At 38.9% G+C, this 22,908-nt stretch overlaps 1 protein-coding gene across 8 annotated transcripts in view; it reads left to right on the forward strand.

The window, feature by feature from the left end:
- The window catches only part of Fbxw7 (F-box and WD repeat domain containing 7), a 161,448-nt gene that overhangs the window by 82,467 nt on the left and 56,073 nt on the right, over nucleotides 1–22,908 (forward strand). For 7 of the 8 annotated variants that reach the window (XM_029475514.1, XM_021158294.2, XM_029475517.1 and 4 more), the window contains one exon: nucleotides 4,292–4,870. In XM_029475514.1, coding sequence (XP_029331374.1) covers nucleotides 4,361–4,870 — 510 coding nt within the window. In that variant the 5' untranslated portion in view covers nucleotides 4,292–4,360. The remainder of the gene's footprint in view (nucleotides 1–4,291; nucleotides 4,871–22,908) is intronic. The other variant, XM_029475520.1, reaches the window with a different exon arrangement.

A 22,908-nucleotide genomic window follows, 5' to 3' on the forward strand; every position in this document is an offset into this window, starting at 1 on the left:
GAGATGATCATGTGGTTTTTGTCTTTGAGTTTGTTTATATAATGGATTACGTTGATGGATTTCCATATATTAAACCATCCCTGCATCCTTGGAATAAAACCTACTTGGTCAGGATGAATGATTGCTTTAACGTGTTCTTGGATTCGGTTAGCGAGAATTTTATTGAGTATTTTTGCATCTATATTCATAAGAGAAATTGCTCTGAAGTTCTCTTATCTTTGTTGGATCTTTCTGTGGTTTAGGTATCAGAGTAATAGGCTGGTCTTAAATTCATAAGTTTCTGAGTTCTAGGATTACAGGTATGAGCTATTAAACTGTTTGCTAAAGAGGAAAAATATTTCATGATTTTATGCTTTATAAAAAACTAAATATAATTTATAAATAAATTTGAGAGTTTAGAATGCATTTATCTTTGTGGTGCTGGGATGACATAGTAAGAAAGGACAGTGCCTTTCTGATATGGCCTTACATCTAGTGGGGGAAGGCCATACATACAAATGTGGGCTTGTGGATCCATAGGCTCTTCTTATGCAGCACGGCTTATTCTAGTGCTTCTATTTATTTAGTACTATGGGAAGAGGCAGGGCAAGGGGAGAGGGGAGCTTAGTGCAGGGGCTTTTACTGATTTTAGTGGACTAGTGGGAGAGTGTATGTATGTTTGTGCAGGTTTGTGTGCTATGCAGAGTCCTGAAGTTGATGCTGGGTGTCTTCCTCTATTGCTCTACAACTTATATTTTGCAACAGCGTCTCTCAGAAAACCGGGTGCTCTAGATTGGCAGGCTAACAAATACCATTGCTCCCCTGCCCAGCACTGGGCTCATAGACTTGGATTGGAATGCTATAGTTTTACATGGGTGCTGGCGATCTGACCTGAGATCCTTATACTTGTGAAGCAAGCACTTTACCCACTGAGCCATATTATGATCCTACCTGTGACCTTTTGGCAGTTATTTGTGGACATGTACAGGTCTCCCCCCTCCCCAAAAAACTGGACCCAATTGGCATGCATGTGTTAATGAGCAATGCTTTACCTTCTTGTTTCAGCTCCACACCATAAACAAGTGTCCTCTTCATGTCTATACTGAAATACTTGCCCATATTTGTTTTCTTTTTGTTGTTGATTATGTTGTTTAAAAAATCCCCAGCCATACAACCAAATTGCCCTCTAAAATTTGTAAGTTCCAAAATGCTTTGATACTGCCATATGAAGAAAATATTGCAGTTTAGCTAAGTCTCGTTCAGACCTGAGTTATATTCTTTGGGCATGAGTTCAGTGTAGATCAACAGTGTTGTGGTCTAGATGCATTTTTCTTCAAGAGCAGTGGCTCGGGATTTACTAATTCAGTGGGTAAACCAATTTCACCAAACATACTGATCACGACTAAGAGAACTAACTATATTTAATTAATGGTGGTGACCTATAGAGATTTTAGGTATTGTGAATGTTTTATTTATTTATTTATTTATTTATTTATTTATTTATTTATTTTTTTGGTTTTTTCGAGACAGGGTTTCTCGGTGTAGCCCTGGCTGTCCTGGCACTCACTTTGTAGACCAGGCTGGCCTCGAACTCAGAAATCCACCTGCCTCTGCCTCCCGAGTGCTGGGATTAAAGGCGTGCGCCACCACGCCCGGCCGTGAATGTTTTATTATCCCCACTCCATCTGAAACTACTGTTTCAGTTACGCTTAATATTTCCTTGTAGCCTTGAATGTGAAATCCTATTTTACTGTGCGTTCTGGTCAGAAAGGCTTGACACAAGCAGAAACATGTGTTAGATTTGCTGTTGTTTGTTTTGTTTTAGGGGACTTTGAGACAGGGTTTCTCTGTGTAGCCTTAGCTGTCCTAGAACTCAGCTTTGTAGACCAGGTTGGCCTCACACTCAAGAGATCCACCTGCCCCTGCCTCCCAAGTACTAGGATTAAAGGAGTGTACCACAACTGCCTGGCTAGAATTTGTTTTATAATTTATTCTTGGTGAGACTTGGGATTAGGTAAAGAAACAATTGTAAATCCTTCTCTCCAGAATATTAATGTGGGTTTGAAGGAGGTTCTTGTTTTAGAATAATAATGTATGAACACTGCATTGATTCTGCTGTTAGAACAGGCAATATAAGTGTTAGCACATACGATTGTCAGGGTTTTATCATGTGCTTCCTGGAGACTGAGGCACAAGAAGATGCAGTTACAAGTTCTTAAACCCGGGCTGTTTTTGAAGGCAGCATCCTTAGCAAGTGTAATTCTTTGAGCCTCAGTTGTCTAGTGTTTAGTTAGAAACATTTCTAGTTTGAAAGTTGTACGGTTTTGTCAGTATCATTTACAGTCTCAGCATGTCCAGTTGTGGAAGAAATAGTTCAGTATTTTGAAAATTGTAGTGTTAAAAATACATTAGCTGTCAGATTTCATTTTTCTAAAGTCTAGCTAAGTCTCATTAGATATTGGTAAAAACATAAGTTTTGTACATGATAAATATTGACATCATGTACTTCTGCTATGAAATAGTAGAGCATTTAAAAATGTTAAAGTTGAAAATTTCAATTTAAAAACAATAGGATACTGTGTGTTTGTTTGTGTTTTATATAAGTGTTCTGATTCATACAAATCTTTCTCTGAAGTGTTCAGAATTGGTTTGTAAAACAAAATGTGTATTCTTGGGAGATTATTAACCTTTTTGCATCAAGTTTCAAGTTCTAGGTGCTTTTTAAAAAATGTATGTAATGTGTTGAAATTATTTTAGGAAAACTTGAACATGGTCAAATATCAGCAAAGAACGTTCTCTATAATACACAGACTGAACCCTGGTATAGCTGTCTTGTATGAGGCTATGCCAGTGCCTGGCAAATACTGAAGTGGATGCCCACAGTCATCTATAGGATGGAACACAGGGCCACCAATAGAGAAGCTAGAGAAAGCACCCAGGAGCTGAAGGGATCTGCAACCCTATAGGTGTAACAACAATATGAACTAACCAGTACACCCAGAGCTTGTGTCTCTAGCTTCATATGTAGCAGAAGATGGCCTAGTTGGCCATCATTGGAAAGAGAGGCCCCTTGGTATTGCAAACTTTATATGCCCCAGTACAGGGGAACGCCAGGGCCAAGAAGTGGGAGTGGGTGGGTAGGGGAGCAGGGCAGGGGAGGGTATAGAGAACTTTCGGGATAGCATTTGAAATTTGAAATGTATATAAAGAAAATATCTAATTAAAAAATACACAGACTGAAAAATGTAACATGAAATATTAGACCATATGCTAGCACACAGAAAAAACATTTTCAGTATGTAAGTTTTGAAAAATAAGTTGAAAGCCTCCATAAACACCCAATCTTCATAATGCTTTTAAAATGTAACAGCATGTCTTGGCTACAAATTCTAGCTAATGGACTCTTTTCTTGTAAATTAATTGATTAACTAGTTCATTAATTTATGTATGTGGGTATTTTTGTTTCTATATATGTCTGTATATGCCTGACCAGAAGAAGGTGTCAGATTCTCTGTAACTGGAGTTACAGATGGTTGTTAACCTCCATACAGGTGCTAGGAATTGAACCTGTGTCCTTTGGAAGAACAGCCAGTGCTCTTAACTGCTGATCCATCTCTCCAGCCCCACTCATGGGCTCTTGTATCTTGTATACTAAACATCTGGATTTTATTCTCATTCTCCCCACCCCCTTTCCATCAGTGAGCCTCTTCTGTGTAATGTTCCCTTTCCTATTTTCAGATCCTTAGGATAGGCTACCACAACTGGAGCTACTGGGTCACAGAGTATGGACTTTTGCGTGTTTTTACCTACAATATTTAGATTTGTTGTTAATTGATTTATATTCATTGTAGAAGATAAAAATTACAGCGATTCTGCTTCTTATCTGAAGGTAAGGTTTTATGGTGCAGGAAGCTTGGGAGATTGCCAGGATAATAAAGCTCCTTGAAGGGGACTTACGTCAACATCCCTGAACCTTGCTGGACACTTTATAGGTGGCTTTGTTGTTGTTGTTTGTCTATGTTTAATAGTTAGTGAATGATTTATATAGGAATTATTTTATTGGCTAAGTTATATCTTATTGAGCCAAGCAACTAAACCACCAAGCTTTCAGAGATTTATGAGAAAAGGTAGTTAAAAGTCTTTAGTATGATTTTTTTTTGAAAAAAATTATAACTTACTTAATTTAAAACTTATTTGTTACTAACGAGTGTGTGGATCTTTAATTATATACTTAGACTATAGGCAAATGACACGAAAATAGACAGTAACAAAGATTGTACAAATCTTGTTTATCCCCCTTTTCCTCCTACAGAATGTGAAAACCTTTGCATCTTCTGATAGTCTAGCCAAGGTCCAAGAAGTAGCAAGCTGGCTTTTGGAAATGAATCAGGAACTGCTCTCTGTGGGCAGCAAAAGACGACGAACTGGAGGCTCTCTGAGAGGGAATGCTTCCTCAAGCCAGGCTGATGAGGAACAGATGAACCGCGTGGTTGAAGAGGATCCACAGCAGCAATCGAGACATCCTGAGGAGGAGCACACTGCGCGGAATGGTGAACTTGTGGGTGCAGACCCTAGGCCTGGAGACCAGAACGATTCCCAGCAAGGACAAGTGGAGGAAAATAATAACCGCTTTATTTCAGTAGATGAGGACTCTTCGGGAAACCAGGAAGAGCAAGAGGAAGAGGAAGAGCATGCTGGGGAACAGGAGGAGGAGGAGGAGGAGGAGGAAGAGGAGGAGGAGATGGACCAGGAGAGTGATGATTTTGATCCGTCTGATGACAGTAGCAGAGAAGATGAACATACGCACAATAGCAATGTCACAAACTGCAGTAGTGTCTCGGACCTGCCCGTTCACCAGCTCTCCTCTCCATTCTATACAAAGACAACAAAAGTGAGTAGTACCTTTAGTCTCCTTCCAGCTGGTGTGCTGCCTCGCTAGTTCAGTTATAGTGAAGCCATCCTTGCAATCTTCACATGCAGAACAACTTTACTAAGTCAGTTTTAGTTTGTTAGAGGCATTAGTGTTAGAAATACAGATACTAATAAGAAGTCAACTTCATTGCAAAACTGGGGGGTGTGGATTGAGGTTGTTTACCATAAAACAAAACCACCAGCTTCACATTTGCTGCCAGAGTGGTTTGGGTGAGTGTTCAGGGTTGGTGTGAAACATGATGTGTGTAAATTAAGTAATGAAGAATCTTGTTTGCAAAGTAGCTAATGTAGTCACTGTCTGTCGTTTCACCATCGTTAACTCTAATGGGTAAGTTAGTGGAAGTCATAGCAAATAGTTCTGTGTTGTTGTTCAAAAGTTAACTGTGGCTCATGGATGTCTAAGTAGACTAGCCTTCAGTTAACCTGTTCTAGGGATTGCATGGAGTACCAGGTCACTTGTTCTACACACATAAAAACAAACAGTCCACATCAGACATCCCTTTACTCATTTGCTGATTTTTAAATTTAGCAATGAATCATTGGACTTACTCTGTAAATACCTGTAAATTTAACTGTATCTCTTTCAATATGGTTTGACTTGGACCATAGTATCTAATACAGTTGGCTTAAAATTCAATTTGCTGAATCAGTTTTGTTTTTGGTTGTAAAACAAACTGTCTCAGAGAACGTTTCTACCTCTAATTTCCAGAGCCCGGTCACATTATTTTATTTACTTGTTGGCATGACTTAGGAAGCAAATGGCATCAGGTCATGATTCTCTCCCATTTAACTTTCTCAAAATGGAGGGTTTTGATCTGAGCTGACTCTTAGTGTTTTGCTCTTCTTTTTATTTCTGTAACAGCAGTTTAGAAAATCCTCTAGCACTCTGGAGGGCAGGCAGGAAGATCATGAATTCAAGGCAAGACATTCTCTCAACTGCTTAAAAGATGTTTTTAAAGTTACCTGTAGCTGTATTAAGAAGACTTCACATATCGAAATCTATTAATAAGAAGAAATTTATACTAATTCAGTATTTTATTTTGGAGGCCTTTACATCCTTGATCATTATAAAAAACCAGAATTGTACAGTATCCTAGGCTGCAGTTTCATTTCAGTCCCTAACGTTGGACCTTAGAGAAGAGTAGGGGCTGAGATGGAAATCCTACTTGAGAGGCAGGTGTGGTGGCCTCAACACTTAAGGCAGGAAGATTGTTGTAGATTTCAGGCTGGCCTGGGCTGTAGAGTGGGTGTGAGTCTGGGATGGGCTGTTCAGAAGACTTTTATCTTTGAGAGGAAGAAAACGTCTTCTACGTTCTCAGTTTGCTTTAAAAATGTCCCTGTAGAAGTCTCCAGCAATCCTGACTGTAGCTCCACTTAGTGTGTCATTCTGCAGCATTTCTGCATTACTGAGAAAGAGCGTGTGTTCTCTGTTGCATTGGTTTACTCTACAGAACACAATGGAGACTGTCCAGACGAAGGACAGCTTCCTGCCTTGGTCATTGAGCTTTCCTTTTTTGTGAGTGTAGAGAAGACGGACAGCAGTTTTGACCTAACAGTGAGGTGGGCACCCTTAAGTGCTGAGTATGAACAGTGGCCAGTTCAAGGCAGACTTGTACTAGTTCTTAAAATTTCTGAACTCTTGACAGGTTTTTTGAGGTGCTTTCTGTCCAGGTGACTGACAGACCCATTTGGACTAACTCTTAGTTATAGGGAACAGTCTCTGTTCTTTATAAGAAAGCCATGTTTCCTCTTGGGGCCATTAAGTTTTGTTCTTAAGGGAATATACAGTAAGCAGTATAGAGTATATTAGGTACTAGATAAACAGATTGGGATTTCTACTATTACTATTAAATGTCAAGGCTAATAGTAGTCAATAATTGCTGCTTATTAAACACAAACTGTTTACACATTCCTGGATAGATAAGTAAACAGGTTATAGAGAGCCCAATGGTTCACTCCACACCACACTTTCTTTCTCATGTTTAGATGTTTTTCTATTTTTCTTTTCTTGAGAATAGTTATTTTAAATACAATATATTCTGATTATGCTTCCCCTCCCCCAACTTCTCCAAGATCCTTCTCACCTCCCTTCCTGTCTGTACACTCCACTGACCTAACAGTGAGGTGGGCACCCTTAAGTGCTGAGTATGAACAGTGGCCAGTTCAAGGCAGACTGTACTAAAGAAAAATAATAGACCATGATAAAACAAATCCAAATGAATAAGAATAGATATAACTGGCAAACAAACAGAAGCAAAAGAGCCAAAGCATGAGTAACACATACAGATGTAGAGACATAAATGCTTATACACATAGGAGTCCATAAAAACAAAGGCCTGGAAGCCATAGTATATATGCTTAGGGTCTGTAGGGTCAAAAAGAAGAAGCTTTGACAAAACAGTGTGAGACAGAGAACCTCCATGGATGCCATGGAGTTTGTTTGTATTGATCATCTACTGCTGGGCACTGGACCAACCCTTAAGAGTGGTTTGTTTCCTCAGTGAGACTCTGTTGGAACAAAGTAATTATCAATTGCAAATAGCTTCTAGGTTTGCAATGGGGCTCTGTCTACTTTTCCTCTCAGTGCTGGGACCCCATCTGGCACAGACCTGTGCATGTTCTGAGTAACAAGATTTTATTTTTGATCTGCCCAGTTTCTAAGAACCCTTTCTCTTTCCGTGTGCTATGCTGCCCCCTATGGTAGAATGTAACACACAGTACAGTAGAGTTTCCAAGTTTGATAATGAACCCCCTGAGAACTCAGCTGCTTTTCTGGTGGTGTTAATATGACTTTATTGAAGATATGAGGCCACAAGACCTAAGTTGTAAGAGGAAGGAAGGATCATGAAAAAAGGAATTGGAGGCTCTAGAGTCTATTCTATACTAGCTGTTTTTCTCTGTGTGACAAGTCTTCCCCAAGTTCTAGAGTCAGTTTGCTTTGCCAGTTATGAGTGTTTGCGTTTGCAGGTTTAACTGTGCCAGCTTACTATATCTTTTTTTTTCCTAAATTATTTTCTCAAGAGATTCTCAGATCATATTGAATCTTTGGTATGTGATAATCTAAAATACAGATTATTAACGTTTGCTTCTGCTTTATCTTTATCAGCTAACAGGAAAAGCAAATGGAACTACAGAGATCAGGTCTTTATCCTCTTGATTTTTTTCATGAAAACAAGCATGTTTGAGAAGTCATTTCTGTAGTAACTGCATTCTTTATCTCTAATTATTAGATTCTTTCTAGTGATGGTTTTTATCCATTTGCTTCTAGGAAGAACTCCCTATACACAGGCATACACATGAATACATATGCAAAGTAGATAGAGAATACATTGTGTCTTTGAGCTCTAAACAGTAGAGGATGAGCAGGGTCTAGTTGCAAGTGCCTATAGTCATGGTGACCAGAGAGAAGGGCTTTATACCATAAGCTTAAAGTAAACAGCTTTGTGGGGGCTCTACTGGAGCTGGAACTACCAGAAAACTCTATATAATAATGTGACCAACAGCTGAAACTTAAAGGGAAGCTAAGTTACACTCTAGAGAATGATGTTCTCCTCAGAAAGTCCATGGCTTAGTTTTGTCCATAACTCTTAAACTCCCAAGTTGTATTAGGTCTAGGTATGTCCAGAGAGCAGTTGTCTTATATAACACAGCCCTAGTATGCACAGCCCTGTGAGTGGCTGTGTCCTTTCCTTGTAAATGAGAAGAAATGGAAACATGGTGAGGACTGCTTAACTTGATTCAGAATCTGGGGACAAGGAAAAGGCAGGCTGTGAAGGATGAGGTAGGTTCCCTAAACACGGGGAACTGTAGCTTGTGGTGCCTGAACGTGGACTCTTGACTCTTTCACTGACTATACGACCATGTGTGATAGCCTTATTGAACTTTTCTTTATCTGTACAATGATTACCTTTTTTCAGAAGTTTTCCAAGGATTAAGTAAAATCAAATATATGAAGTAGGTAGCATGATGAGAAACGAGGCTAGTGTGTTCCCATAGGCCTGTGACCTGGGTTTGTCTGTATCTCTCCCTTAAAATACAATTCATTCTCTATAACACGTATATCTTTTTGTGATTTTCAGTGTTCAGTCATTATGTCACTGCTAACATACAAAAGTTATGGAGAAATAAGCAGAAAATAGGTTAATACTTTAGCAAAATGCATTCAAGTAGTTGAACTTATAAACTGGGCTTCAGTAAAAAGAAAATAAGCTTTAATCAAAGTGTTGCAGATCTTGTCAGTCATCAGGCTATAAACTGTTACTTGGAGTAGAATTTTTTTAATGCATCTGTACTTTTTCCAAACTTTAACTGTAAAGTTTCTGCTTATATGCTCTGTAATCCTTGATAAAGTAAATGTCAAATTGTGGTAAATTTCTAATTATTTTCTCTCAATACAGTTTTAAAAATATTTAACATTGTTTGAAACTATATTTGCTCAATATATATATATGTGAATCAGATTATTTTTAATCTATATTCCATTCACTGAATGTAGTGAAAACAATATCTTAATTAAGAGCTTTCTCTGTAAACTAAAGATATTTTCCCTATAGAACATGTTACCTTAGCACTTGAGAAGCAGAGGCAGGCATTTCTCTAGGCCAGCCATAGCTACTTGATGAGACCGTGTCTCAAAAACAAAAACAGAATGGGGAATTTAAAAACTTGAGTACAAATGATATCATTGAGTATAAATGATATACTTCTAAGATATGTATTAATACCAAGCAGAGTTATTTCAAGATGTTTTTGAGGCAGATCACTTTATATGTATAATTACAAGGGCAGTCTTTTTAATGCTATTTTGTTGGTGGTAAGGAAGATGGTATGTCGGATAAGCATGCAGTCTTCAGGATGAATTTCATTTTAGTTTTGATATATAACTTCAGTATTCTTAAGTATCATAGCAGGCATTTGTTAGTATCAGAAAATATAGATGTAACTGCTAGGAACCACTTATTTTACCTAGGCTTTTGTGTAGCTTTTCTAATGCATAATAGAGGGTCAGAGAAAAAGGTTTTCTTCCCAAGAACTGGCACATGCCCTTAAAGGAGGGAGAGAAGTGAGACTAGAAAATGTCACTCGCTTGTGTAGTGGGAAGGGTGGGTGCTTTGCTGTCTGGCCTTGATCAGATTCCACATCCCAGACACACTTGGAGCTCTGGCAAATTCTAGCTAGGTCAGCTGACTCCATTGCTTGATGAGTTTGGCTAGCATGGGGCTCTATTTCATTTATGCTTGTGTGTACTTCATGTATATGTGGGTACTTTAGAACTTAGAACAGGTACTAGATCCTCTGAAGCTGGAGTTAAGATGGCCCTTGGTGCCTGATGGGGATTCTGGGAATAGTACTCAGGATCCTTGGCAGAACAGAAGGTGCTTTAACTCCTGAGCCATTTCTTAAGCTGAAACATTTTTTAGTATGTAGTTTCATGAACAAATTCTTTAGTGTGGCCCTAAAAGCTTTTGGCTTTCCATGTGTCACATTTCTATTGTTGTAAAGAGATACTATAACCAAGGCAACTTATGAATGAAAGCATTCAGTTGGGGACTTGCTTACATCATGGGAGAGAGTGTGGTAGCAGGCAGACAGGCAGGCATAGCACTGGACAAGTAGCTGAGAGCTCACATCTGACCCTCAAGCACAAAAGACTAGGTCTGGTGGTGTGTGCTTTGAACCCTCACCCCACCCCCACATCCCATGATTCATTTCTCCAACAAGGGCACACCTCCTAATCTTTCTCAAACAGTTTTATAAAACAGGACCAAGCATACAAATATATGAACTAGTGGGGCTCATTCTCATTCCAAGTATTATACCATGAAACATAAATAACTTTCATTGAGGGAGGGTGGAGGGGACACAGTTTGAGAATCCTGTTTTTAAAATAATTCTGAGGTGCCCAATGCTTTAGCAGGAAGGCAACAGTACTCTCCTTTTCCTTCCCTGCTTCTGACTCTCCATTTATCTAGACCTGTTACTATAAGTTACTCTGTAATGGAAACTGACGAGGAGACTGGGCTCATCAGCTCCAAATGTAAGGTCATCACTCAGCTTTATGTTTAACAGTTCTTTATGTTAACCTCTGTAGTGAGAATTTTGATTTATTTTAAAAAAATTCAATTATGTTGTGTGACTATGTTTTTGTTTTAATCCCAGGTGTGGGATGAGAGGCTGCTTCACAGCAGGTGATTATGATTTGCCTTGTGCACTACCAGGGCCGTGTTTTTTACCAGCTACAGATAGCTTAATTCTGGGGACTCTAGAGAAGGTATAAATGCCAGATCCCCAAGAAGGCTGCTGCTCCTTCTCCTGCTCCTGGTTGATATTGTTGTAGTTTGAAGAGAAGTTGGAGAAATCTTGCCGATGAAAATTGGACTTGCCCCCAAAATCCAGCATCCCTAGTCACCAGGAAGTAGTCTATTTTGTTGGCTGAAAGAGGTCTTCACCCTTTCCCCCTCTAACTTTTTCTCCTATATAGTGATTAGGGTTGGAAGAGGTTAGGGTGGAATAAGGGTTGGAAGGGAGGTAGAGATAAAAGAACCCAATAAAATAGCAAAAAACAAAATAGCACCAACTGACCTCTTTCTTTCTGGTCATTGTGTTTCCATCTAGAGTACTGACAGTCTCTGTAGTCTTCTATAGAAGACTGCTGTTATAAGGAATGTATTTGTTGTATTCTGTGAATCAATGTCCTTTTTTTGGTTTGTTTGTTTTCGTTGTTGTTTATTTTTCTTCTGGATAAGTTGCTTTTGAAATGGCATGCCCTTTTTTTCAGCATGCTAATGCTGAAGGGCAGTTGACCACACCATCTTTTGTCCTTATTCTGGTCCTCAGCAGTGCAGTAGAAGATGGACTACGTAATGGTGATAGCCATAGTAGTGATATGTAGCCATGTCTGTGGCACATTGCTTTTGTCCCAGCTACTTTGTATTTTCTTCCCAAGGATCATTTGAGCTCCTAAGTTTAATACCAGGCTGGGGAACATAGGAAAAACCCTGTCTCAATTAAACAAGCAAATAAGGATAAGTCATTTATTGAACACATTTCTGGGGTACTAATAGATTCCTTATGTGGATGTCCTTGCTGAGTCTCGTCGTTGCCAGCCTCGTGTCTAAGATGACTTATGAGCAGGAATTCAGTTGTCCTCAGGTTGGTAGCAGAGATGGTATTGAGCTGAGATTTCACTTCAGCCCAGGTTGTTCTCCCTGAAAATAGAAATACCCAGTGAAGCAGTATTTCCAGCTTTGGGATCTGCAGACTGTGGAATGACCATAAACCTTAACATCTGCTTTCAGGTCCTCAGTGTCACCCCACTGTGGCAAGTTTAAATACACAGTTTCATAGCGCAGGCCTGAGGATCCCCTAGGTCCCTGAATTACTGTGTTGGTGACATAGTTAATTTGATAGCCTGTTTAAACAATTGATTATTTAAACAATTGGCCCCTTCCTTACCCAACTGAAATTATGCCCATTAGCATAAATTCTTCCTACTTACTTTTACCTCATGTTACATCTGTGCACTCACCCTGGCCCTTCAGTCCTCTAACCTTAGAGGAAGAAATGGCATACACTCAAAAAGAAGTCTGTCCTTGAGTTAACAACTGATTCTCCAGACTTGTGAAATGGCTTTTTTGGGACAGTGGATGGGGTGGGGCTTTCCTACATTAGCCATTCTTTATAACTTTTAAAAATTAACAACCTTTTTATTTTCAAGGTAATAGCAAAATTGAGTGGTAACACAGAGGCTCCTGTATGCTTCCTGTCTCCATCCACACATACCATACCCCACAATAAGCCCCTCACCAGGATGGTAGATGCTTTACAAATGATAAGGCAGAGGCCACACTTACGCCGGGTTTCACTCCTGGTGCTATGTATTCTGTGGGTTTGAATAAATGTGTAATGATGTATTTACCAGTGTGGTATTATATAAAATAGTTTCCATTGTCCTAAAAATCCTCAAGATCAGCCGATTCAGTCTCCATCCACCCAACCCCAGGCCCACCAGTCTCTTCGCTATTTCCACAACATTCCTATTTCTCAAGTGCCATATAATTGGAATCATATAGTTTGTAGTCCTTTTAGCTTGCCTTGCTAGTACCATTAAGTTTCTTTAGTGTATTTTCATGGCCTGAAAGTTCACTTTTTACTGTTGAATAATATTTTGTTGTCTGTTTATCTATCCATCCACCAATGGGGAATATTTTGGTTTCCCAGACTTTGGCAACCGTGAGCTGCAGACAAGGAGTAGTGTAGTTGTATATTTCCTTTCGTGAGAACCTGCCAGGGTGTCTTCTCTTGCCTGTGCTATTTTTGCGTTCTTCTCACTGTCAGCAACTGCTCTGTCCTTCCTGGGGCTTGGCATCCTCAGGGCTATGGGCTTGGGCTGCTTGGGCTGTGTTGCTGTCCACTGTGGGCATGTGCACGTCTCCAGTCGGGTACATACATATGTGCATCTTCTTTAGTGAGGTATCCACATCTTTTGCTCATTTTTAAATTAGGCTGTTTTCTTAGCAATGTTGTTTTTAAGAGTTTTATGGATTTTTTAAAAATAAAAGTTGTTAATATTTTACAAGTATTTTTGGCTTGTTTGTGGTGTGTCTTATTCTATTCATAGAATATTTCAGAGAACCTGCTTAATTTTAATGATGTGCATCTTCTCTATTACTTCTTTCATAGACAATGCCTTTCATGTTGTAACTACAGTCAAGGTTATCTGCTTAGGTTTTTTTCTTGTGTGTTTGCAGTCTGCTTTAAGATAATTTTTGAAAGAGTGTAAGGTCTCAGTGATGATGTTGATGCTGATGGTTCAGGTGCTGTGGTACCATCTACAGGAGACTAACTTTTCTCTATTATATTTTCTTTGTATCTCTGTCAAAGATCTGTTGACTGCATTTATGTTGGTCCATTTCTGGGTCCTCAGTCCTGTTGTGCTATCTGTTCCCTAATTGCTCTCTTGATGGCTGTAACTTTGTTAAAAGACTTCAGGATAGGTTAGCGTCAATCTTTCCAGGTTGTTCTTCAGTATTATATGGGCCCTTTGAAGTCTCTACCGTAACATTTAAATGTTGGAGCATTTGTCAGTGTCTGCAGAGTAACTGCTGGGATTTTGTTTGGAACAGTGTTGAGCATTTTGCTTCTGCTCTGCCTTCCCATGTTTAGAACTTTAGAATTCCTTTATTGCATTTTCAGCATATGGATAGTAATTCAAAAGACAGTGCAATAATGAAAACCTACAAAAGAGATAGGAATGTTTAGTTTTTAAGACGTCTACAATTAATAGATTTAGCAGTGTCCTTAGTAAGTTGTAGAAAGTGATTTTTGCAGTGAAACATGTAATCATTAAAGTTTCTTCATTGAACACTAGAGGGCCATATAGTACCTTGTTAATGGTGCTGTTTTCATGTATTTAAATATCTTAGTGTCTGTCTATTATTTCTTGCCCCAATTTGGAATAAGTATTAAGGGAAGTTGTTTATATTGACATATAATATTTTTGTATTTTTTAAGTCAAGAAACTAGCATATTTCTTATTTTGACATTTAGTAACAAAAATATACAGTGCATCTTGTACATGTGTATAAACTCACTTTCTTCTCAAGGATGAGTACATTTTTGAAAAATTCTTAAGAATTAGCATATAATCTTCAATCAGCAGACCTCCCATGACCAGTGATTGCCCTGGGCTTCCTCAGCATATGTGCAAAAAGAGCAGGTCCCTGGCGTTAGCACTATCGTAGGCTGAGGACACCTAGTCATCTTGAAGTAAAGAATGCTTGACCAGTTATGTTCTTGACTTTTCTTAGTTTGGTAGAGCAGGTGAACCATAATGTTTAGGCCCTAACAAAGTAGTGTGACTATGTGAAGAGGGACATGAACACATTGTTTACATTTGTAGCATATGGATGACTACTTGTGAAACTTCAGAGTCTGATCAGAATTGCGGTTAAATTGTCACTTCTTGCCTCTGTTTATTTGATAGAATGCTTCTCATTCTTAATTTTTGTATTCTGGGGGATGTAGGATATTCTCACTAGTCAGTGTTCATGCTGTTTTTAAGAACTGGTCAAGGATGGTGAACACAGTGGGAGTGCCTTAGCTACACTGTGAACGTGGGGAAGAGACGGGTTGGACTCTGAGACTGCCAAGGGTAAACCACCACATCCCTGAGCCTCTGCACCTGAGCTGTCATTATTAAGGCACTTTTAGTTTGACAATTTAAATTTTCTGGGCAGGTTAGTCCCTGTCCATACATGGTTGTTACAGTCGATATGGATAAACAGTGTTGTCTACTGGTGTGGTTACGGCTGGTGTGCTCTCACCACACACTCACTTCTCTGTACCGCTGCTGTTCTTCTGCAGAATACACACATGCTTACATTCTGGCACAGTCATGTGAGCAGAGCTTAAGTGATTAAACACCTTTTGCTCCAGTAATGAAATTAGTTACCTCATCTATCATGTTGGTGGAAGTTAAATTCTTAAATGGCTAATAACGTAATCCAAAAGAGAAGAGGGATCGGTATCCTGTAAAGCCTTTCTATGGCTTTGTTTTCCAAAGGACCACCTTCATTTAGATCATACACAGAGAAAAGTAGGTGATCTCACTCATTGCAAAATCAAAATAGTTTTCATCCAACAAATAGGATTAATAGCAGTTGGATAGAAATATAGCATTGAGTGCCACAACTGTATTATATGGTCTGTTTTCATTTTCAGTTAGATTATTTTCAGATGTTAAACTGCCAAGTGATCTAATTTCTTCATCGACATGATTATCCTTGTTTTTATTCTTTTGTGTGTGAGTGTTTTGCCTATGGACCACATGTGTGCCTAGCGCCTGAAGAGGCCAGAAGACAGTGTCACATTTCCTGAAACTGGAATTGTAGATTATCATGAGGCATCATGTGTGTGTTGGGAATTGAGCCCAGGTCCTCTAGAAGGGCAATCAGTGCTCTTAACCATTAAGCCGTCTCTCCAGCCCACATGGGATCCCATTTAAAGGAAGTATGTATCCCAGCTTACACAAGGAATCTGAGGTGGTCTGTATTTCGGAGTAGCATGGTAAAATGGAGTATATGTGAGAACCAGTGCAATGGGAATACTGCAGTAGAAGTGAGGCTAAGGCAGAGAGGACAGAAGGAATGATCTACAGTGAGTTGGGGCAAACTAGTAATAGCATGTAGGCTGGGCATTCCTGAAGTTGAATCCCAGTATTCTTCAGAGTGTGACCCTACACCACCTCAAACATCTGGAATGCTAATTAGGAATGCAGGTCGGCCAAGTCTACCTCAGAATTACATAGCCAAACTCTAGAGCTGGAGTATGCATTTAAGTGAGCTGTCCTAACATTTGTAGCACACTGGTTGTCCATAGAGTGGTGCCATAAACTGAGGACAGTGTACACAGCCCTCTCAACGAAGACCAACTCTTCTGTGTGTGTTCTCTCTGCATGTGTTTCTCACTTACTGGGTTTCATGAGTACCTTAGCAGATTGTGCCCTTGAATGTATAACAAGTGCCTTAAGGAAGCACTGAACTTCACAGTTAGATGGCTGCTCAGACCGAACTGTTAACTCTTGATGGTACTAAGGGTGGTGGTAGTGCCTGCCACACAGTGTCACTGACAGTGTTTATTGAAGCCTGAAAGGTAGCCAGGACAAGTACTGAGAGTCTCCAGCAGCTGTTAGCTGATGGTATTTCATAATGTCAATTATTTCTAAGTTACAAGTTTGTGCTAAAGCTAGCTTTCTGGGATGTCATGCAAAGCATTGTTGGTTTCTAAGAGATCATCTTGGTGAATTGAAACTGTTCTACTGACTTCTGCCTAAATGATTATGGCATTTAACTTGGAGTTGAACTGTAGGTTATTTAAGTTTAGTTAGTACTAACCATGAAGTACTCGTTCTGTAATTAACTGCTTAATGCTGAAACTAGAAGGAATTGGAACTTAAAATATTAATAAACTTGGGGCCAATTGGAAATGTTGAGAAGAGATGAAAACCTAGGCTGTCTTCTTGCTATGATACGGTGCTGTGGACTCAGTGACCGCAGTAACTGGAAGGAGGATCCACTTGATACACCTGCAGGTTCTGTCCCTGCTGCGTGCATGCTGGAGAGAATGCCCAGATGTTCACACTTATTTTCTTTCTTTTTACCTGTCTACTACTGTGTGGTCAGTGGAGTATTCATGAAACAAAGTTGAAAGTATGAAGACAGAAAATTTCAAAGTGAGCTCAGTTTTTTAATCTTACATTAAAGTAACTCAGGTGAAATCCAAGCCATAACATTTTCTATAGTTTTATATTTTATTTTGAAAATAGCCAGTCTTGCTAAATTGGTTCATTTTTAGTAGTTATCAAAGTGGGAAATTGTTTCCAAATATTCTCCACCGTCAGAATAGCAAGTAATCTTTCCATCTTGGATCACCGTTTGCCCTTTTCACTGTGGTGAAACATTGAAATTAACACTCTTTGGAAAGACTACACAGATGCCATATGTAGTGAGGGCTGTGTAGGTGCCATTTCACAGTGAACGCTTTGTAGGTACTGTATCACAGTGAAGCTGTATACTCAGAGCCCTTTATTTGTATGTATATTTTGTCATCCACCGGCACATTGAACATTCTGCTTGTACAAGTCGGAGTGCAGCCTGAGGTGAAGCCGTGGGTCTGAGTCAGCAGAGGCTGGCTAGTCACCTTCCCATCATGCAGTCTTAGGCTTTACCCAGATTGCTCTTCTACCTGAGTTGCCCTGAGCTTTATCCTATGACTGCAGATCACTTGGAAACAGCACATCAGTGTGAAAAGCAAGCTCGGCTTTTTTTTTTTTAATGACAGCCTAAATGATCACAAGATGTTCCTTTAAACAGAAATGTCTGCCCATTATTTTTAAGTGAAGAAAATGTAACCTACACCCTTTAGAGTAAGCAATATTAGCGTCCTACTGCAAAAAATCTTTTCTTGAAGACAGGAATGCTATAGTGATCATCTTTGAAAATGTATATGCTGTAGGATGTTGTAATATCTATGGTCTCCTTCCTGCTTCCTTTTTCTTACGTAGAGGCTAGAGATAGATAGCTGGTGTCTTAATTACTCTCCATCTCAGGCCTTACACTGTACCTGAGGTTTGCTAGTCTGGCTAGCCAGCAAGCTTTGGGGATCCTTCCTTGGGCACTAGGTTTGTAGATGCTTGAGCCCACTGAGCATGTAAGTGTAAGCATGGGAGTTGGGTGTTGAATTCAAGGTCCCCATGTTTGCATAGCAAGCATTTACCCATATATCTCTATCTCCACAGCCGCTCACTCACTTCCTCTTAACTCTCAAGATCTTTCTACACAAGCACATTTGGGATTAAAGATGTTGAGTTAATTTATCTTTTTTGATAGCTAATTAGTGTTTTATTTATTGAAGAAAAGAAAACTCAGACATCTACTATAAAATTAATGTTGAAATTTATGAGACTGTCAGTTTATCTAGGAATGAAAGTCTAAATTATTTTCTATAGTTTGATTGTATGTTTAAAGTATTTTATTTAGAGTAAATATTTTTGTACTTAATTTTTAAAAATTTATATTTTAAAGGTGTGTAGACACATATCCTTCCCTGCAGGGTCCCCAGAAGCAGAGAGTAGTGGGATTTCCCGGCCTGCAAACGATCTGTAGGACTTTTGCAGGAGAAATAGCTGAAAGGTTGACGAGTGAGTTGTGCTAAAGCTTGCTTATGAAAGTAAAGGGCAGACTTTAAGTGTTTATTTTGAATACTGTGGAAGATGAAGTTGTTGGAGGCTCTTTGTCGTCACAAGGGGATGGAATTCTTGCATGATTGAAATACCTGTAATTACAATGACATTTTTGCCATAGTTGACTTAAAGGTATAGCTATATTAATCACCAGCTGAATTCTTGGTGAGCAGCTGTGTAAGGCCAGTTTAACAGCTGGGATATCCCAGCATAAGCATGAGAGTTAAACTTAGTCACGAAGTAAAATTTGTTATAGACACAGAGGACTCCATACTGGGCACTGCTGAGACACTTAGAAAACGTAATCTGAAAGTTGGACTTTAGTTTATAATTTCAAATCTTTCTTTAAATGCCCGATAAAAGACTGAGAAGTTTGTTTTGAAGTAAATAGTTCTAGACACAAATATTGGATTAAAATCCAAAGCTTACATTAGAAAAATTAAATCTATCATCTATCTATCTATCTATCTATCCACTTTGTATGTCATTGCCTAGGTCATTATGGTGGATAGGAAAAGAAAATTCAAAGCTTACATTAGAAAAATTAAATCTATCATCTATCTATCTATCCACTTTGTATGTCATTGCCTAGGTCATTATGGTGGATAGGAAAAGAAAATAAAAATATATGATTTTTTTGTAGTGTTAATTTCTTGAATTTCATCTTTTGGTCAATTTTTAAAACTTTTCATTATATCTATACTTTCTTTCCAGTTAAAATATTTTCATTGTATACAACTCAACTACACTATCTAACACATTGCCATGATTGCCTGTTTTGAAAGAGTATCCATGCTGGGCAGTGGTGGCGCACCCCGTTAATCCCAGCACTTGGGAGGCAGAGGCAGGCGGATTTTTGAGTTCGAGGCCAGCCTTGTCTACAGAGTGAGTTCCAGGACAGCCAGGGCTACACAGAGAAACCCTGTCTCAAAACAAAAAAGCAAAAAAAAAGCAAAAAAGAAACCTGTAGAATATACACTACTGGATTGAAACAGTGAGTTTTGTTTAGATGTATTCTATTTTAAAGTTTCTATAAATCACATTTATTTATTTATCTATTTATTTATGAGGGGGAGGGACATATAGGTCCTTTAAGAGTTGGTTCTTTGCTACCATCTGGGTCTTAGGGATCAAACCCAGGTCTTCAGGCTTGGCAACAAGCACCTTTTTTTTCATTAAACCATGTTGCTGGCCCTTGGATATGTTTTGTAAAGCTAACTTACTAACTTGTGATAAAGAAGGCTCACAAATTGATAGTCCAGACATGTACATGAGACTAATAAAGCTACAGTATGCACTCCAGACTGTAAAGTTTTCACTGTCAGTCTTCTGTCCCATCCTTCTCTTTAGGGAATCTGAAGTGTGGGATAAGCAGCCAGCCTAAAGTTCCTTGTTTCATGGTGGCACTGACCCTAGAATTTAAAATTCACCTGATATTCTATGTGTGCTGTGCAGTTGCCTGTCAGCTTTGGATAATTTAGCCTAGAGCAGTGGTTCCCAACTTTACTAATGCAGGGACCCTTTAACTATAGTTTAATATAGTTGTGCTGTGGTAATCATAAAATTATTCCTGTTGCTACTTCACAACTATCATTTTACTAGTTACAAAACATAATGTAAATTTACAGTGGTCTTAGGCAACCCCTGCGGGTTTGTGAATTCGTAGCTGCCAGGTCTATTTGTAGAATACCCGTATACACTCGGTACTGTTTCAGAGTCCAAGCTACTGTCTGCTTATGTGGTTAGTGCTTCTGGGTTGTCCTTTGTGCTTAGATATCGAAACTTAACCTAGGAAGCTCAATAATACATTGTAGTATTGCTAGTACACTAGTAATTGTGGGATGCCCTAGAAACTGTAACTCGAAATTGTAATCTTGCTGACAAGCACTCTGAGCATTTAAATGTTGTGTCGAACTTCTCTGGAAATCATTTTGGACTGGACTTTAGCTCACCCTCCCTCATTTTTAAGACAGGGTCTCACTGTGTAGTTCTGGCTATCCTGGAATACATTGTGTAGACCAGACTGGCCTCCAACTCAAACAGATCCTCCTGCTTCTGTCTTCTATGTGCCACCACTGCTTAGCCTGGACTGTAAATTTTATAAACACAATTCTTCCATTTGATTTTGTTTTATGAATACTAAAGGTATAGGGGCCACACTGTATAGTTAAAATTTAATTTTATGCTGAATTGTTTTTTCTATAGTTGAGGTATTATTAATACAAGAAGACAATTTATTGGTTTGTGACTGTTCCCTGTTTGTTTCAGTTTCTCCATTTTTATGCATAAATTTCTTAATGGGCAATAGTGTAAGAGTCCTGTCTCTTTGGCACTAGGCTATGAAAGACGAAAAATTGATTTAGCACAGGTTGACAATATTCTATATATAATGTTCTATAGTGAAAGAATAGTTATTCTGACTTATTTAACTTTCAGTAGTGCTATTTAAAGTATCTAGAATTTTCTGTTTCACCAAGAACACAGTGGTGTTTACAAAAGTGGCTTTAAGTTCACAGAAGCACTGAATAATACTGAGATCCAATATTTTTCCCATTGGGAAAAATGTGAAAACTTATACAAAATCAGTTTCTTAAGGCTGGTGCAGTGTCACTTTGCATGTAGAAGCTGAGGCAAGAGGATTCTTGGAGGGAAGACTGCTTGAGGCCTGGAATTTGAAGCTAGTCTGGACACTGTAAGGAAACTAGCTTACTGTGCTAATAGTTGAGGAGCCATGCATACTGTACACAATGCCCTTCATGGAGTGTGGTTTTCTTGAGTAGCTAATCACGTGAACCCGGCTCTTGCTTAATGTTCGTGGTTGTGAGGCTATACACCCACTGTTCAGCTCGTGCTTCATTCATTCATCAGGCTTTCTTGTATATTTGAAGGGTTTGAAATTTTTCACATTTCCATTCTAGAGTGACAACATGGCTTTAGAATAAGAGTTCCTCAAAGTACAGACACTTGGAAGTTAGTAGCTTGCATTGATCATCACTAAAGAGCTACTTTATCTTTATCCTTATACAGGCTTGGCTAGACACTTCATTTAGTGTTAGGTTTGCTGGAGTTGCAGTGCTCACATTATCCAGTTGAGGGCAGCTACTTACCAATTTAAAAGAGTTTAGAATGCTACCACTTGGTGCTTCTGAAAATGCAGTTTCTGATATTCAACAGTGCTCACTTTCTCTCCTGTGATTTTTATTGTCACAAATAATCATGGGAACATGGAAAGCTCCTTTTTCCTTCATAATAATTGTTTAGCTCTTTAGGAACTAAGGGAGAAAACTGTATGTTCACTTAAAGTTTTTCCTGTCCCAGCTCCTTTAGATCCCAGTCTTTCTTCCCTGCTTACATCAGACTTTAAAGGTTGCATAGATTGGCTTATCTGGGAACCTGGATCTTAACAGAACATACACATAAACAAGGTGGCTTTACAGGTCTCTGAAACTTTCAAGTGTAAATGTGAGTACAGACAGTGTTTATTGTGCTATTTAATTAATCACTGGGCTAAGTAAAAATTAGATTGCAACTGGCCTGTTTGGCATGTTTTTTATGCAAAATAAATTCTATTCTCACAGAATATACGGCTGTCTTTCATTTTTGTTTTTGTTTAAGCACGGAAGTATCATTTAGTTTAAATGATATCTTCCCTATAGTTCTGAAAGGAATTAGAAGTGCTAATTGTTTTCAGAGATTATCACCGAAATAAATTAAGAATAAAGATCTCAATCTGTATAAAATTATAATATTATTAGCAAAATAGATAGTGTTTATATCTGGGGATAGATATATTAGCAAAAGGGTTATTCTAAGGAGACAGGCAGAATATGAGTGAGGGTTATAATTATGTGAACAAAGTATCAGTCTTCCTCTAGAGAGTAAAGTGAGCATCAAAGGACACACACAGACTGGGAGATGGTGGCATTTCTTCCGGAGAGGCTGGTGGGACCATAGACATGTCTCTTTTAACTATCAGTTATTACCCCCCCCCCGCCCCCGCCCCGGCCCTGGCCATAATAGTTTATAGATTTCCAGTGTCCTTATGCTGTCTTTTCTCTGGCCTACCCCTGGATCTTTGTTGGGAATGATGTTGTGCATGCACTGCCATGCATCTCTTAGAGCATGTCCTTGTTTAGGAGTGACATGTGACTGTGATCATTGTCCTTCATAAATTATTTTATACGAAAATAAGTGTATGTGTGTATCTGAATGTGAGTGTATGTGGGTGTCTGTGTACTCCCATGCAGAGACAGGAA

This window comes from Mus caroli, chromosome 3 (genome assembly GCF_900094665.2).
Source record: "Mus caroli chromosome 3, CAROLI_EIJ_v1.1, whole genome shotgun sequence".
Classification (NCBI taxonomy): Eukaryota; Metazoa; Chordata; class Mammalia; order Rodentia; family Muridae; genus Mus; species Mus caroli.